This window comes from Primulina eburnea, chromosome 17 (genome assembly GCF_022965805.1).
Source record: "Primulina eburnea isolate SZY01 chromosome 17, ASM2296580v1, whole genome shotgun sequence".
Classification (NCBI taxonomy): Eukaryota; Viridiplantae; Streptophyta; class Magnoliopsida; order Lamiales; family Gesneriaceae; genus Primulina; species Primulina eburnea.
In genome coordinates, this window is record NC_133117.1 from 18,502,183 (window position 1) to 18,518,374 (window position 16,192).

The window sequence follows — 16,192 nt, forward strand, 5'->3', positions numbered from 1 at the left end:
AGGAAGGAAAAATAAATAAAAATAAAAGATACATGATGGAAGGGTCCTAATCTACTCGGGATCTTGTGTCCCCTCTTGCTTATCTTGCTTCTCCTTCTCTCATCGTCCGGGAGACAGCCCGGAGCTTTGACAAAGTCCGGGAAATCCTCCCGGTCAGCTGGGACAAGGCCCGCCTCTTCAAACTATTCCAGGCACTTATTGAAGCCCTGTTCGAGATATGGAAGGCTTTGTCAGCCACCATCTTCTTGAACTCCTAGGACTTCAAGAATTGAGCCATTTGTTCCTCGTAGGTGGTCTTTATAAGGCTTACAGCAGCCTGGAATTCCTCGGCACGGAATCGAGAGGACTCTGCCTCTGCCCTAGCTGCCTTCACTTCTGCCCGGGCCTCAGCAAGCTTCGCCTGGGCCAGATCCATTTGCTGCTTCCAAACGGCCCTCTCCCGGGCCAGAACGTTCTCATGGAGCTCATTCAACCGGCCTACCTCCTCCTGGAGTTTGGAATGTGTCTCTCGGGCAGAGGTGGCTTGAGTGTTAGCCCTCTTCGCAACTTGAGCCACTTGCTCAAACACTGGCATAAGCATCTGCAAGCCCTGCAAACATGGAAAGTTAGAAAAATTGATACATGATTGAATGATGGAACAAGTAAAGAAACTTACGGAGAAGGACCGGGCCACTCCTTCACATAACATCTCATTTGGGTGGAGTCCCTGCAGATGCACCACTACATCTGGGCGTAAAAGACCCCGGATCATCTTGACTAGATCCGAGCTGATGTCATCCCCAAAGATATTGGGAAGGACCCAGGATCTCTCGCCCTGCGCACTAGAAGATGAACCAGCAAGAGGAGGAGGCCGGACATTCTCCTCTGACTCATCCTCCACGACCACAGTCTCCATAAGTGGCTCAGTCATAGCCTTCTTCTTGCGTTGATTCAGAGGAACCGGGTCCTCCTCATCGACCAAGGAAGTGGTCTCCTCTCGAGGTAGGGCCGTATCTTCCAGGGCCTCAGTCTCTGCCCGGACCCAGTGCTCCAGAATTTCTCGGGCTTCTGCCTCAGCTCAAGCTCGGCGTTCTTCTGCTTCTTGAGCTTTCCAGGCCCTCTTCTCTGCCCGGGCCTTTTTTCGAGACACTTTAAGAAATTTGATGAAGTGGCAGAGAAGAAATGTCATAATTGGGGAGAAAAAATCAAATATCTGTGACTTTTCTGCTCGGCTTTTTCTTCGTGGCAGCCTCAAGTAGACTCGCCTTTATCATGTCTTCTTCAGCTGCATCGGAGAAAAACAAGTCAGAAAAATTAATATGCAAAGATGAAAGAGCTAAGGATAGTAATTTACCAGCCTGTGACTCAGCCTGGTCAAATTCATCGATGATCCGGTCAACAGGGTCTTTGGGACGAGACCCAATCCCATAGTGAATTAAATTGTTCCCCACAATTAACACCGAGGATATGAAGAACTTCTTTTCCAAAGCATCCCAAGCGTGGTGAAGGGGGGAAGAAGTTTAAAGTCTCGGGGAAGCTCGGGTTGCTTGGGCATCGAAGGCAAGAAGCCGGTCACGCAAATGAGGGGGGTCGGGAGTTGTAAAAAGAAAAATTTCGTCTTCCACCCCTTCAAGGATGAAGGGATGTCGGTCAAAAACCGAAAATGCATCCGAGCCATGAAGGAAAAGACCCCGTCATTAAAACGACACGAGTAGAAAAAATGAAAAATAGAAGAATTGATGGGGATGTTCTTCATGCGGAAAAGAATGAAAGTGGCAGCCATAATCCTAAAGGAATTAGGATGGAGATGATTAATCGGGAGCCCATAGAACCGATCAATCCCTTAGAATAAGTGATGAACTTTAAATCGAAGTCCATTTTTTAGTGTTCCAGGAAAAAAGGTCTGGAAACCAGGGGGAGGGGTGTCCGGGTGATCATTTGGCCCGGGGGTTTTGATTTTATATGTGGATGGGATGGAACCTAAAGACCTTATCTCCTCTAAGCTACCCGGGCGAAGGGTAGAAGTCACATTAGAGAACCAAAAGGGCCCTGCTACCTTGTCTTTCCCCTTGCCAGAGACCCCAGTAGGTCGGGAGGAAGAAGTTTTGGCCTATTTTTTAGAAGGGGCTCGGGAAGAAAGAATAGGAATACCTATGGGAATATGGGTGGAAGTTTCAGAAGGGGTCGGGGAGTTATCCTCCGACCGACCCCCGACAATTTTGCCAGATGTAGAAGAAGTAGAGTTGGACATGACTCTAAAGAAAAATGAAGAAGAGGGCAGATGCAAAGGAGGAAGAAAACTTACCGGAAAAAAAAATGAAGGAGATAGCTAGTGGCTGGTAAACACAGATCACCGGAAGTTGAAGCTTGCACGTTGGAAAGCTTGAGAGAAATATTTGCTGGAGCTCGGCTACAAGTTTGAATTTGCGAATGGTTTTTAAAAATCAGTTAACTACTATATATAAGGGTAAGAATTGATATGCGCCGTTGATCTAAGATATGTTGGAAGGATCAGATCGACATCGGAAATCGGGTGGGATATTTGAAAAGACAAGCACGGGAATGGAGACGTCATGATGGTTTATCTTCTCGGAATAAGAAAAGATTCTGACAACTTCTTCTAGGGCTTACGTCAGTACTGGTAGTGTGACGTCATCCTTATCGTCTCAAGAAGGTTAAACGACAAATTATTTTTCCTGACCGGGCACACAGGACTAATCGGGACAGCGAGTACGACTCTAGCCCGACTATTTAAGGAGGGAGTGATGATACCTCGGATGTCCCGGGACATGGATAATTCCCGGGATGTCCCAGGTCATGGGGCCAGGCTATGGATAATGCCCGGGTCGGGAAAGGGGTGTTGGCCCGGGTCGTGAAGGAAGGATTATTTATGAGACGTAGATAAGCTGTAGTGGAACAGTTCGGCAAGGAAGTTCGGGCCTGAAGAATCGGGACAATATGGAGAGAAACCTGACATAGATGCTCTGGAAAGAAGTTCATTAAAGTGATCGAGCCATCTGATTAACCGAGATATGACTTCCCCGGGACGTGGAATGCCCGGGCTCCTATATAATTCCCTGAGAATCATTCTACCCTGGCCATCTCGTTATGAGTGAAGCATTTAATTGCGCCAGCTTGGTAGAGTATGAATATCCGACCTATCTCTGATAGTAACATAAATGGTTGACAAAATAAGGTGGGCTGGATGTGACTAGTATGAGATTTGACATGTCAAAACCATAGGGTATAATCAGCCGCCCTATTATAATTAATGCTCAACACAAAAAACGAGATCATCATTGCATCCTCTACTATAAATACCAGGTTCTTTACTTTCATTTACTCTCTATTCAGATATTAATACACACATTGAATGCTCTCATTTATTGTTCATTTAATCCCCATTCTCCATCACACCAATCTCACAGCCATCACTTGTCTACATTGGTTTTCTTGCTTGAGTTCCTCACTGACTTAAGCATCAGAGTGGTCACTCCGGACACCCCTCCGGCGCCCATTCATGTGGTAAACCTGGCAGAGTACCCGACTCGACTAGCCCCTTTTTGCCCGGGTTGAATCAGTATTCATTGACGACATTCTTATTTACTCGAAGAGCCGTGAAGAACACAGTCTGCATTTGGGTAGAGTTTTGAAAATCTTGGAGAGGCACAAGTTGTTTGAAAAATTCAGTAAGTGTGAATTCTGGTTAGAGAAAGTAGCATTTTTGGGACATATCATATCTAGTAGTGTCATTTAGGTGACCCAGCTAAAGTGGCAGCAGTAAAATAATGGGTTGAGCCGAAGAACGCGTCAGAGATTCGTAGTTTCCAAGGCTTGGCAGGCTACTACATGAAATTTATCCATGGGTTTTCCTCGATTGCAGTGCCACTCACTTCATCGACTTAGAAAAATACTAAATTTGTATGAAGTGAAGAATGTCAGGAGAGATTCGATACTTTGAAGTGAAGAATGTCAGGAGAGATTCGATACTTTGAAGCAAGATCTTATCACAACGCCAATTTTAGTCATGCCATCAGGGCAAGGAAATTTTGTGTTATACACTAATGCTTCTAAGCTCGGTTTAGGCGCAGTATTGATGCAGCATGTTCGGGTTATAGCATATGACTCCAGACAGTTGAAAGTGCATGAGAAGAACTATCCGACTCATGATCTCGAGTTAGCTACCGTTGTCTTTGTGTTGATGATATGTCGACATTAATTGTACAGCGACAGATGCAAGTTATTCACTGATCACAAGAGTCTCAAGTAATTCTTCACGCAGAAAGAACTGAATATGAGACAAAGACGGTGGTTGGAGTTAGTAAAAGACACGATTGTGAAATTAGCTACCATCCAGGGAAAGTTAATGTTGTGGCAGATGCTTTGAGCAGGAAAGTAGCAGTCGTAGCACATCTGTCAGCGTAGAGATCTCTTCAGTTAGAGATTCAGAGGTTTGGCATAGAAGTTTATCCTAAGGGCAGAGCTCCCAAGTTGTCTAATCTGACAGTCCAGTCTTTTTTGCAAGACCGAATCTGTAATGGTCAGCCTTCAGATGAAGACTGATAGAAATAGAGACTGAAGGATGAAGCCAAGGGCAATGTACTCTACACAATGTCTGATGGTATTGTGAGGTACATAGGAAGGATGTGGGTGCCTAGTGTTGATTCAATCGTAGGGCATATTTTGACAGAGGCACATACATCTCTGTATTTCATCTATCCAAGGTGTACCAAGATGTACAAGAACTTACAGATGATGTATTGGTGGCTAGGGATGAATCCGGGACATTCGCCAATTTGTATATGAATGTGTCACTTGTCAGCAAGTGATAGCAGAGCATCAAAGGCCAACAGAGATGCTTAAGCCGCTCCCTATTCCCGAGTGAAAATGAGAGAATATCACCATAGATTTTGTTGTTGGATTGCCGAGGTTAGTCAGAGAATCTAATGCCACTTGGGTTATAGTGGATCTGTAACGCGCCGAAAATTCGAAGGTTCACGCGAACCACATGCATACAAATTTCTGAATTCCTTGTTTATTTCAATTAATTGTTTAATTGTATTAATTAATTATATTGTGCATATTGACATATTTAAAATATATCTTTTCTACATGGTTGCTTTAAAAATGTATTTTTAAAGGTTATTCGAGTTGCGATCGAGGGATGGAGACCGATGAATGAAAAATGTAAAATGTTTTTATTAAATAATTGTTTTTAATTATTTAAAATATTAGTGTTGCTTTTCCATATTTTTGAAAATAAGGAGTTTTGAGATGATTTTATACGCCGAGACGTAATTGTTATCGGTGTTGGTTTTTCAACAAAAATACAAACGTTTTCGCAACCTGGCTAATAAATTCACAAACTTATTGAAGCAAAATTATTTTAATATTTTTAATTAAACACTAATGGGATAATTGGGCCTAATTAACATGGTTAATGGACCTAAGCTAGCAATTAGAGTTTAATTAGGATTTTAAGCAATATTTAAACTAAAAAACCTACCCTAAACCCCATTAAACCCCACGCCCCACACCCCAATAATTGACAAACTCTCCCCACCAACAACACAGCACTCACACACCTTAATTAGAGAGGAAAAGCTTGGGTTTCTTTGAAGAAAATTCAGCCTAGTCTCCTACGTCAAAGATCTTTGCATCGCCATCGAATATTCGTGTGTTTAAAACGTAAAGGCACGCCATATTCTTCCTTTACTCATCATCACACCATATTAAGTATTTATGTTTGAAATTGAATGAAAAAAAAGAGCACCTTGATATATTTTCGTTTGTGCATCCAAGGTGATTTCTAAAGCTTGATCTTTGTTCCAAAAACATGATTTTTATGTGGTAGAAGGGTCTGCCATGATTAGGACTTATTAAGGGAATGTTTTACATGATTTTAAAGGGTCCTAGGATGCACTAATACGCTGCAATCAAAACACGATCAAGCTGGAACCGGATTTGTAGGCTTTAAGGACCAAGGTTTGATTTTAATGGGTTGATGGCTTAGCTTGGGTTCGGTTAGGAACATGACTGGGCTAGGACTAGGTATGGGTCAAGGGAAGAGTCATATCCACGCTGGACTCTAGACCAGGGGCAAGGGTCCCGAGAGCCCAAGGGGAAGCCACACTGATTGATGCATCAGCGCGCAGAAGCTGGACGGGAAGTATGGGGCTTGCGGCTGGCCTGGGGGCGAGCCAATTGGGTCCTATGGGGGGTCTAAGGGAGATGGTCTATGGTCGGGCTAGGGGCTTGTGGGGACCCAGACGCTAATCATCTTCTTAATCATCTTTGGGGTTTAATTATCAGTTAAGATAAACAGGGTCTAAAAAATTTTCTTTTAAAATGCGGAAGGTAATGAAATCAATCTATTATACAAACTAGTATAATAATACAAATCTTGTATAACATGCCTCTAATTTAAAATTAGGTTCAACTACTACATTCAAGTAATAAAACCTATCTACATCCAAGTCCATGATCACCACTCTAATCTCGATCTCTCCTCATCTTCTGGACCCTGATCCTGCCCCACCTGTTGTCATGCACACATACAAAACAAGACAACAGCCGGATAACTCCGGTGAGATATAAATATCCCAGTATAAACAATGTATTAAATGCAATCATATAAAACATATATAAAAGCATAAACAAACATCGAAGCATGTATCTAATCTGACTACATGAATCAATGATTCGTGATCTAATCTTATCTTATCTCAAATCTAGGGATCCCAATCTAATTTAGACTTTGGTATGCTGTATCGAATGTGTCTGAGATAGACGTCGATCTACATCTGAAGCTCTTCGATACACCGTAAGTCTAGAGTCTTATCGGTTCTGAGAAAGACTCGGCGGTTCTGCCCTAGCTAGGCTGTCTGCCCTAGACTCGGACTCTGACTTTGTTCTAAGTCAATAGATTAACATATCAATCTGATAATCTGCAAATATTAATGCAATAAAATAAAGTATGTGATTTAGGGAAACTCAAGTCAAACCTAACTCGAGTTGTGCAATCCCGAATCAACATTTATTTATACCTTTATTGTGAGGGCCTTGTTCTTGATTAATATTTTATTAACACACAATCAGGATTAATTAGTATAAACAGCGAAAAAGAGTTAAAATTTTTCTTTTTGGCCCAATAGAAATTTCGGCATGACCTCCCCGTAAATAGGACATACCGGAAAAATATAAAATAACCAAAACGACTAAATCAAAACCCTCAACAAACATCCAATACGAAAACAATGCCAACCCGGCACAATCACAACAACGATCCTCCACAAACACATTATACAACTACTCGGGGCATACCCCGGTAATACATAGACTCCATAATACATAAATATAATATCTGGGGACTCGATGACTGAACTCACAGAGAAAAACAATAAAGGCTTGAGCTCAAAACTCAAAGAGCTCTAGCGCCCCTCGGTGCTTCATCCTGAGCAGCCGAAGACGAACCACCTGCATGACCTGCTATGGAAACACAGAACAAACCACAGCAGTCCCAAGGACAGGGGTCAAACCCCAGTACGAAGATCAAATAAATTACAGCATATATAAATGACATGTAATGAAATCAATGCAATGCATGTACGGGTGCAAGATGTATGGATATCAGGAGTCAAAGGATCGATATCAACAATCATAATATGCTCGAGCTGGTCCACGACTCAGCGGACCTGTCCACGACTCAGCGGACAGTGTCTGGGGATATGGCTTCACACTTGATGCCAGCAACTACCTAAGCCGGACCGAGTCAAGGTGCCCAAAATCCACAAGACACAATATAATATCATATACAGATCTCAATCGAATATCAACGGGTATCAATAACTGAAGGGCTCAATATGAATGTGTGCTCAACAATGTATATCAATCCATAGATTATTCCAATATATTTGAAAATCATGTTTTATTTTAAGAAAATGAGGAATAATCTTAAATTTGCATCCAAATTCCACAAAGAGCACATAATCACATAATTCACATAAAATCAATTAACTCACATCAATTAAATTACACGTCGACATAGACGCTGTAAGAAATCGATCAATCCGTACCTTAACCTTCAAATTAAATTACCACAATAATTACGAAGACCTCGGCGCTTCCTGGTTATCAAAACCTGTGGCAATTAATTTATTTCTATCAAATAAATATTCAACTCTTAGCCAAAAACAATTTACTAATTCCAGCTTGGACCTAAGCTCGGTTGTAAGGCCATAACTCAACCAAAACTTAACCAAAGCATACTTATCATACATGGTTGGAATCCTAACGCAAAATTCAATATTTCATCAGAAGATACCGACACAAAAATCCGTCATCTAGATGCTGATAAACACCAAAAACAAGAAACTTTGAAAACAATAAATCTGTACAGATTCTGGTTCGACACCTTGTAGCATAAAATTCATATCTAATTCATTATTGACCCAATTCAAAATCCGCCAATTGTAAATGAAAGACAACTCAAATATCTAAGTTTTCCTAGAAGAAATCATTCCCAAAATCTTAGTAGATAATTCCAGAATTAAGCAAGAACATGCTGTTACTCCCAAACTCGCGGACTGAATTCCCAGACTGAGCAGTTTCGGTAAAATGAGCATAACTCCCTCAATTCTTAATGGAATTTAACGGGTCAATTATCGTTTCGAAGACAAGACATAGCTCTACAACGTTCATATAGATCACAAGTCCAGAATCCGAGTGAAAACAGGTCACAAACTCGAATTACAGATTGTATTCTGCACGCATCAGTACAGAGTTCGGTTTTTGACACATTATGGTAGAAAAATCATATCAAATCCGTTTCTTATCCAAATTCGATGATTCTAGTGGCTATAGAAAGCTAACAAACAGAGCTACCAATTCTTTTGGAACCACAAGTCGAGATTCTTAACGCACGATACATAAAACTTCAAATTTCAGAAGCATAAAAACTGAACTCACCAAAATTCTACACAGAACAGGGCTCACGAAATGGTGCTTCGATCTGCTCGCTCCCTTGATCAAAATTCGTGATTTCTGACTTGAATCGAAGCCTAGGATGTTAGAAAGACACCCCTTCAGACCGATCAAGATTTGGACACCGGACGAAGGAGATATCGCAACTTTCCCGCAGCTGCTCCAAGGGTTGCGGGAATTGGGTTTCTTCTTTCTTTTTCCCTTTTCTTCCTTCTCTCACTTCTTTTCTCTTTTTATGCGATATGTGTGTATGTATATGTATATTTATAACTCAAGCCCATTTATCTCGGTCTGTATTTATTTTGCTCTCGTGTGTTATTAAATTCCAATATGCATTTTAATATCGTCTATAAACCGATATTTTCTAATACATATTTTTAAACACACTATTTAATTTTTGGCTTAATTATTTTAAATTCCTCAATTTAAAATAATTACTCTTAATTATCGCCAAATAACATATAATTAAATCGGGTCATTACATTTCTCCCCCTCTAACAAAAGATTTCGTCCTCGAAATCAAAACACACAACACACACCTTATATACAACATAGTCAAACATCTACCACTGATAGTACATAGGAAAGTCAGAGTACATAGAATAATATATAACAGTTTCAAACAAGTGAGGCCATTCTTGCCGCATTTTAGCCTCCAGCTCCCATGTAGCCTCTTCAGTCCCATATCTACTCCACTGTACCATAACCAGTGGAATTGTCTTATTTCGAAGTTGCTTATCCTTTTGATTAAGAATTTGTATAGGATACTCAACGTAGCTAAGAGAACTGTCTAACTCCACATCCTCGGGTCTCAGAACATGAGATGGATTCGGCTCATACTTCCGCAGCATAGATACATGAAACACATCATGTATAGCAGACAAACTCTGCGGCAAGTCCAATCTATAAGCCAATCCTTTCAACAATAGTATACGGTCCAATATAACGTGGAGCTAACTTTCCCTTTTTCCCAAATCTCATTGTGCCGCGAAATGGTGACACTTTTAGAAAAACTTGATCACCGACTTGAAATTCCAAAGGTCTACGCCTTTTATTTTCATAGCTAGCTTGACGATCCTGAGATGCTTTCATTCTTTTTCTGATCAAATCAATCTTTTCATTCATCTCTTCAACAAATTCAGGTTGTGCCAATGGTTTTTCTCCAATCTCATTCCAACATATCGGCGATCGACACCTTCTACCATACAAAGCTTCAAATGGTGCCATTCCAATAGTCGTTTGGAAACTGTTGTTGTATGAGAATTCTACCAATGATAGAGATTCTTGCCAATTACCTCCGAAATCCATAACTACTGACCGAAGCATATCTTCCAAAGTCTGAATGGTTCTTTTTGTCTGACCATCAGTTTGGGGATGATAAGCTGTGCTCATAGCCAACTTAGTTCCCAAAGCATTCTGAAGACTGCTCCAAAACTTAGATGCAAATCTTGGATCCCTATCAGACACAATAGACACTGGAACTCCATGCAACCGAACCACATTATCCAAATATAACCTTGCCATTTTCTTGTAAGGATAGGTACGATCATATGGAATGAAATGTGCTGACTTGGACAATCTATCAACTATAACCCAGATAGCATCACAACCTCTGATAGACCTGGGTAAGTGAGTTACAAAGTCCATTGCAATATGTTCCCAGTTCCATTGTGGTATTTCTAAACTCTGTAACATACCTCCAGGTTTCATTCTCTCAGCTTTCACCTGTTGGCATGTCAAACATCTTGCTACAAATTCAGAAATGTCTTTCTTCATCGCATCCCACCAGAAATAAGGTCTCAATATCTGGTACATCCTATGATTACCAGGATGAACACTATGGCGACTACAATGCGCCTCTTGAAGCAACGCTTCTCTCAATTCTGCAACATTTGGTACCACTAATCTGTCATTCATTCGCAAACAACCATCTGATGAGACATTATACTTATCTGGATTACCAGACAAAACCAACTCTTTTGATTTCTGAACCTTTGGATCTATCTTTTGAGCCTTTTTAATTTCAGCAATAATCTGTGGCTCAAACTGCAATGTAGAAACAATAAAATAATTATCTTGTGGCTGAAAATTCCATCCAGAAGTACACAATTCATCATGATTCTGCCAAATATGAATGGATGCTAACATGCCATCCTGATACTTCCGGCTTAATGCATCTGCAACCTGATTCATCTTCCCTGGTTGATACTGTATTTCACAGTCAAAATCCTTCAATAGATCTAACCAACGTCTCTGCCTCATATTCAGCTCTGACTGAGTAAACAGATATTCCAAACTCTTATGATCTAAGTAAATAATAAACCGTTCACCATATAGATAGTGTCGCCAAATTTTCAAGGCAAAAACAATGGCTGCAAGTTCAAGATCATGAACTGGATATCGGGATTCATGTATCTTTAGTTGCCTCGAAGCATAGGCAATAACCTTTCCATGTTGCATCAATACACATCCCAATCCTTTAGCTGATGCATCTGTACAAACCACAAATCCACCTGATCCAGACGGCAACGCCAACACTGGTGCTGTCGTCAATTTCTCTTTCAGTTTCAGAAAACTCTGCTCACACTCTTCTGACCAAATAAATCTTGCATCCTTCTTGGTCAGTTGGGTGATAGGTCGGGAAATCTGAGAAAACCCTTCAATGAATCGTCTGTAATACCCGGCCAATCCCATAAAACTTCGAACCTCTGGTACATTGGTTGGTCTAGTCCAATTCAAAACCGCTTCAATTTTACTTGGATCGACGGATATTCCTTTGGCTGATATCAAATGACCCAAAAATATGATTTGATCCAACCAGAATTCACACTTTGACAATTTAGCATACAACTGAGCATCACGAAGTGTTTGAAGAACTAATCTCAAATGCTCTCTATGTTCCTTTCTTGACTTTGAATACACCAGTATATCATCAATAAAAACAATAACAAACTTGTCCAGAAAATTCCTGAACACTCGGTTCATTAAATCCATAAATACTACCGGTGCATTAGTCAACCCAAATGGCATCACCAAAAATTCATAATGCCCGTATCTGGTTCTAAAAGCTGTCTTAGGAACATCTTCCTCTCTAACTCGAAGTTGATGGTATCCTGATCGTAGATCAATTTTTGAATATACTGAAGTTCCCTGTAGTTGATCAAACAAATCATCGATTCTAGGCAAAGGGTATTAATTCTTGACGGTGACCCGATTCAATTGCCTATAATCAATGCACATTCTCATGGAACCATCTTTCTTTTTAACAAACAAAACAGGGGCTCCCCAAGGTGACATACTAGGTCGTGTGTACCCTTTTTCCAGTAAATCCTGCAATTGCTCTTTCAACTCTTTAAGTTCTGCAGGTGCCATTCTATACGGAGCTTTTGAAATTGGAGCGGTTCCTGGCATCAAGTCGATGCTAAAATCAAGCTCTCTCTGTGGTGGAAAACATGGTATCTCCTCCAGAAAAACATCAGAAAATTCTTTCACCACCGGTATATCAGACAATCTCGGCTCTTCCTTTAAAGCATCCACAGCATAAATCATATATCCCTCATTTCCTAAGGATAATAGCTTAAACATTTCCATCGCTGAAACTAAAGGTATTTTAGCTTGCGATCCTCGACCATAAAAATTCCATTTGTCACCAAGATGAGGTCGAAAACGTACTACACCATGAAAACAGTCTACAGTAGCTCGATAATTTGTCAAGGTATCCATACCAATGATACAATCAAAGTCATACATTGGTAACACAATCAAATTAGTAATCATAATACTGTCACCGAAATTAAATACACAGTTCAACACAATCTGCCCTGATAAAATCACTTTACCGGCTGGAGTGGACACAGATGCAAACTCATCCAATGATGTAGTCACAAAGTCATATTCATCAACAAAATTGGATGCGAGGAAAGAGTGAGATGCTCCTGTATCAAATAAAACTCGTGCAGTGTAACCATTAATTAAACAAGTACCTGCGATTACACCACCTGGAGCCTCTCTGGCTTGATCCTCTGTCAAAGCATACACTCTAGCCTGTTGTGGACCTGGGAATGATTGAGGTGCATTACCCCGAACCTGTGGATAATTGGACTGCTGAAAAGATTGCGCAGGAGTAAAGGGTCTCTGAGACGAACCACCCGAAAAACCACCTCTGTTCTGAGGAAATTGTTGTGGTCTCATCTGCCCTTGAGTACGGTTTGGACAAGCTCTAGCAAAGTGTCCTGTCTGACCGCAATTATGACATGTCCCACGTACACCACCACACTGAGATGTATGATGTCTACCTCCACAACGCTCACAATACACCACTGAATATTGATTCCCTGAAAACGGCGTCCCCGATACATTTTAGATCCACTTGAGCTAGATGAACTCGACTGACCTTTCTTCTTGAAGTTCTTTCCTCTGGGCTTAAACCTTTGAGGTTTTTGGTGTTGGAAGAACTGCTGCTACTGAAAAGGCTGCTGAGGTACATAAGATGATGTACCCATTGGTAATTGCATACCTCCACTGGGTATCTGTAAAGTCTGCTGCTGATTATCTCTTTGAAATCCTGCTTCTAATCTTATTGCCTTGTTGACTGCATCGGCATAGCTAACAGGATTACTAGCCAGAACCAAGGAATATAAATGAGAACCCAATCCTTCCAGAAATTTCTCCATTTTTGCCCCATCATTACCAGCGATATGCGGCACGTAAATCAATAAAGATGATAATTGTCGAGCATATTCCACAACTGGTAAATTACCCTGAACCAATTTATGAAATGCAGATGATTTGGCAGCATAATAAGAAGGCGGAGAATACTCTTGTCTGAACTGAATACTGAAAACATCCCAAGTAATAACTGTGCCAGCATCACGCAAAGCCCTGGCAGTAGCCTCCCACCAACGTTCAGCATTGTCCCTCAGCTGAAGAACTACTAATTTTACTCTTCGGTTGGAATCATATTCCACCAAATCAAACAAATTATTCATGGCCCTTAACCAACTTTCAGCTTTTTCATAACCTTCGGAGCCATCAAAGATAGGAGGATTCAGATTCTGAAATCTCGATACCACCAATTCCATATCATTCACTCTACGGGTGATCTGTTCAACTTCTACATTAACATTCTGTACTGCTTCACCAGTAGGTCGACCACGTCTACCTCGAGCATTCACATCAATATCATCCATATTCTGAGCACCAGACTCTTGAACCACTTCTTTACCTTTCCTACCTCTCGGTGCCATTCTACAAAACCAAAGTTAATTCCCAAAATATTCATTAACTTCAAAATAATTCAAAGCACCGAAAAGGAAATGCCAAAATACTCAAGAATCCATTACCTACTAATGCCAAAACATGTTCATTTCTAAAATACTAACATGCAATTCAAACCAGGCAAAAGCAAGTAATTCCAAATAATCAATCACATGCGCACAATTTATTTGTGCCTAGACTCGAGTGTACTAACTCTATATGAGCGTATCCCAGTCTACGCTCTGATACCAAACTGTGAGGGCCTTGTTCTTGATTAATATTTTATTAACACACAATTAGGATTAATTAGTATAAACAGCGAAAACGAGTTAAAATTTTTCTTTTTGGCCCAATAGAAATTTCGGCATGACCTCCCCGTAAATAGGACATACCGGAAAAATATAAAATAACCAAAACGACTAAATCAAAACCCTCAACAAACATCCAATACGAAAACAATGCCAACCCGGCACAATCACAAAAACGATCCTCCACAAACACATTATACAACTACTCGGGGCATACCCCGGTAATACATAGACTCCATAATACATTAATATAATATCTGGGGACTCGATGACTGAACTCACAGAGAAAAATAATAAAGGCTTGAGCTCAAAACTCAAAGAGCTCTAGCGCCCCTCAGTGCTTCATACTGAGCAGCCGAAGACGAACCACCTGCATGACCTGCTATGGAAACACAGAACAAACCACAGTAGTCCCAAAGGACAGGGTTCAAACCCCAGTACGAAGATCAAATAAATTACAGCATATATAAATGACATGTAATGAAATCAATGCAATGCATGTACGGGTGCAATATGTATGGATATCAGGAGTCAAAGGATCGATATCAACAATCATAATATGCTCGAGCTGGTCCACAACTCAGCGGACCTGTCCACGACTCAGCGGACAGTGTCTGGGGATATGGCTTCACACTTGATGCCGGCAACTACCTAAGCCGGACCGAGTCAAGGTGCCCAAAATCCACAAGACACAATATAATATCATATACAGATCTCAATCGAATATCAACGGGTATCAATAACTGAAGGGCTCAATATGAATGTGTGCTCAACAATGTATATCAATCCATAGATTATTCCAATATATTTGAAAATCATGTTTTATTTTAAGAAAATGAGGAATAATCTTAAATTTGCATCCAAATTCCACAAAGAGCACATAATCACATAATTCACATAAAATCAATTAACTCACATCAATTAAATTACACGTCGACATAGACGCTGTAAGAAATCGATCAATCCGTACCTTAACCTTCAAATTAAATTACCACAATAATTACGAAGACCTCGGCGCTTCCTGGTTATCAAAACCTGTGGCAATTAATTTATTTCTATCAAATAAATATTCAACTCTTAGCCAAAAACAATTTACTAATTTCAGCTTGGACCTAAGCTCGGTTGTAAGGCCATAACTCAACCAAAACTTAACCAAAGCATACTTATCATACATGGTTGGAATCCTAACGCAAAATTCCATATTTCATCAGAAGATACCGACACAAAAATCCGTCATCTAGATGCTGATAAACACCAAAAACAAGAAACTTTGAAAACAATAAATCTGTACAGATTCTGGTTCGACACCTTGTAGCATAACATTCATATCTAATTCATTATTGACCCAATTCAAAATCCGCCAATTGTAAATGAAAGACAACTCAAATATCTAAGTTTTCCTAGAAGAAATCATTCCCAAAATCTTAGTAGATAATTCCAGAATTAAGCAAGAACATGCTGTTACTCCCAAACTCGCGGACTGAATTCCCAGACTGAGCAGTTTCGGTAAAATGAGCATAACTCCCTCAATTCTTAATGGAATTTAACGGGTCAGTTATCGTTTCGAAGACAAGACATAGCTCTACAACTTTCATATAGATCACAAGTCCAGAATCCGAGTGAAAACAGGTCACAAACACGAATTACAGAATGTATTCTGCACGCAT

The 16,192-nt window shown here is 40.4% G+C and overlaps 1 protein-coding gene across 1 annotated transcript; it reads right to left on the minus strand.

Moving 5' to 3' along the window:
• Positions 1 to 7,349: 7,349 nt before the first annotated feature.
• LOC140817683 (uncharacterized) lies at positions 7,350 to 14,207 on the minus strand. The gene is made up of 2 exons (XM_073177397.1): positions 12,945 to 14,207; positions 7,350 to 7,467 (listed from the first exon to the last, which is right to left on the minus strand). The coding sequence occupies exon 1, from the start codon at positions 14,205 to 14,207 to the stop codon at positions 13,422 to 13,424; it is 786 nt and encodes a 261-aa protein (XP_073033498.1). The 3' UTR covers positions 7,350 to 7,467; positions 12,945 to 13,421.
• Between the last annotated feature and the right edge of the window lie 1,985 nt (positions 14,208 to 16,192).